General features: G+C 36.6%; 1 protein-coding gene across 1 annotated transcript; it reads right to left on the bottom strand.

Moving 5' to 3' along the window:
* Window positions 1-1194: 1194 nt before the first annotated feature.
* LOC117324111 (peptidyl-prolyl cis-trans isomerase-like) lies at window positions 1195-2106 on the bottom strand. Its single transcript, XM_033879777.1, has one exon. It carries the CDS (start codon window positions 2002-2004, stop codon window positions 1510-1512), a length of 495 nt encoding a protein of 164 aa, XP_033735668.1. The 5' UTR covers window positions 2005-2106; the 3' UTR covers window positions 1195-1509.
* Between the last annotated feature and the right edge of the window lie 772 nt (window positions 2107-2878).

The raw sequence follows: 2878 nt of genomic DNA, 5'->3' as shown, positions 1-2878 counted from the left end.
CCCTTTTGGCCCACGACGGTCAGTCACTGTTTATGCAAAATTAATTTCCCTTATCCCAATGCAAGGAGGTTTCCGACTAAACTGGGTTTACATCCATTCATAACTTCATGATCATGACCAGTAGCGATTTAAAGGAGTTACCTTCATTTTCCCTATCTGTCCCCGCCCCTTCACGGATAGTCACCATTATGCAAAATCTATTCCCCTTACCAAAAGGTTTCAGACAAAATTGGGTTCACATCCATTCATAACTTTATGAATAGTAGCGATTTTAAGAAATTACATCCATTTCCCTTATATCTGACCCTTTGGGGTCAGTCACCATTTATGCAAAGTCTGTTTGTTTCCGACCACTTGGTAAAAATCCCTTCAGTATTTTATGACTATAGAAATTTAAAGCAAATCTTGATGATGGGATGCCGCACCATTTGAAAATATTTCCCTACCTTTTTTTTGGCACTTTATTGAAATATTTTTTAAGCCATGTGTGAAGTTTGAGAAAGCGATAACAAGAATTGTTAACAGATAGCAGACCGACAACATACCAGACGCAGAGCAGTTTTAATAGCCCACCATCTCACCATGGAGAAGGTTAACGGAATTGGGGGGCACAGGAGTTATGTTCCCTTGTATTAGAGGGGGTGGCGCCGCAATCGGAGGGAGCTTGACTGTGCATCTGACGATCAATAGACTTTATATCAGATCTCCATGCACATATCCTAGGATAGACATTTTTGGCATGAAGCAGGTTGTAACTCCCTCAGAAGTCGGTCTAGATTTTGCAATACTTCCTTATATTTTACAATTGAGTGTGCTCTACATAAACATCAAAATGTATGATTATAATACAGTTTACGGAAAATGCACCTCTTTTGCTTAATAATATACAATTTTTGTTCAAACTTTCCTTTTTTTGATGAATTATTGGTTTTTAAAACCTTTCGATAAACATTGATACGGATTGCTATTTTAAACTATAAACAAATGGGGTGTAGTTGTCACCAAAATAAAAAAGATGTTTACATTTCAAAATCATTAAAAATACTTTTGAAGTCTTGCAAAATTGACGCAGTTGAAGTACACTATATATTTTCCAAGGCAGTTCCAAGCCTGTATTAAGTTAGGAGCCAATCACTTTTTGAGAATAAATGGTTTCTGTTTTGGATACTGTCAGAAATAATATGACTACATCAATCAAGTACAGAAAATTTCATTGTTTTTATTTTCAAGAAAGATTGATCGTATCGATCATAATGATCTTTTGTGATGTCGACAGTTTTGTTCACCCTACAACCTGAAATTCCGAAGTAAATAATTTTTCAAGATTACATTAAAAATGTTCATAGAACACAATCTTTGAAACTTAAACGTCCATTAGCAAAATGTCGACATAAAACTGGTAGCACTATTTGTCTCTAATGTATTTTATCGCTCGTCCACGCTTGTTAAAGTTCCTAGAGTAGTGTCCACAGGATATTGATTGAAAAAGAATTGTCGAATTCAAGTTCTCTACAACTGTCCACAATCCGCAATTACAACTTTCGCTGATGTTTTCCCACTATCTGATCCAACTCCTTCTATTTTCTTCACAACATCCAGCCCGTCCACAACACTGCCGAATACCACGTGTTTTCCATCCAGCCATGATGTTTGCGCAGTACATAAGAAAAACTGCGACCCGTTGGTATTGGGACCAGCATTTGCCATAGACAAAATGCCGGGTCCAGTGTGCTTCAGTTGGAAATTTTCATCTGCAAACTTTTCTCCGTAGATGCTTTTTCCTCCGGTACCATTATGCTTGGTAAAATCTCCGCCTTGGCACATGAAGCCGGGGATAACACGATGAAACGATGATCCCTTGAAACCAAACCCCTTTTCTTCTGTACACAACGCTCGAAAGTTTTCACTTGTTTTAGGAACAACGTCTCCTCTCAACTCCATGGTAACTCTCCCCACTGCTTTACCTGCAATGGTCATATCGAAAAAAACCCTCGGCTTAGCCATCGTTATATTCTCTTATGCCGGTAAACGTGCGGTTTCAATGGCGGCAGTAGGTATGGTGGTGTAAACCGGGAAAACGCTCGATTGTTATATCGTATTTATGTGTAGTCTTAGTACCATTGTATCGCTGTTTATCGCTAGCTTGGCCTGATCGTTCCTTATATTACAGCAGAACATCATATGAAACAGGTATAATGCCTGGAAAACTACCTTATCTAGCTCTACTTGCTCTAGCTTTAGCTATTTCTATAGTATGAATTGATGAAAAAATCCCCATTATTGAATTTACTACTGACAAGCCACTGAGGTTTTTTTTATCAACTTAAGATATACAATGTATGTATTAAATAGAGATATCATTATTTCAAATAGTGATTATCTCTATTTAAACAGACATACATTCGAATTTTGAATTCAGATATCTATTTAATAAATATAGGTACAGTATCAAGCATTTAAAAATATAGATTTTAAATTTCAAATGTAGATGACATAGTACAGATATCTGTATATATGTATTTCTAATTTAAAATTACAAATTATATCTCTAATTTTTAACGAGATATTTCTATTGAGTTGTATTTATTATTATAACGTTCAAATGTTTGCTTAACAGTTGTGTGTATCCAGGACTAGAAATATAGAATTCTAGAATATAGAGTTTGGTTTGGTTTGGTTTGGTTTTATTTGTTTAACGTCCTATTAACAGCTAAGATCATTTAAGGACGGCCTCCAGTGTTTGCGATATGCGTGTGGTGAGTGCGTGTGTGTGATTTGGGAGGCTGCGGTATGTTTGTGTCAAGTCTCCTTGTGATAGGCCGGAACTTTTGCCGATTTATAGTGCTACCTCACTGAAGCATACTGCCGAATACACCCA

Source organism: Pecten maximus, chromosome 3, assembly GCF_902652985.1.
Source record: "Pecten maximus chromosome 3, xPecMax1.1, whole genome shotgun sequence".
NCBI lineage: Eukaryota > Metazoa > Mollusca > Bivalvia > Pectinida > Pectinidae > Pecten > Pecten maximus.
The sequence above is the reverse complement of the archived record's forward strand: the minus strand, read 5'-3'. Positions and strand labels throughout refer to the sequence as shown.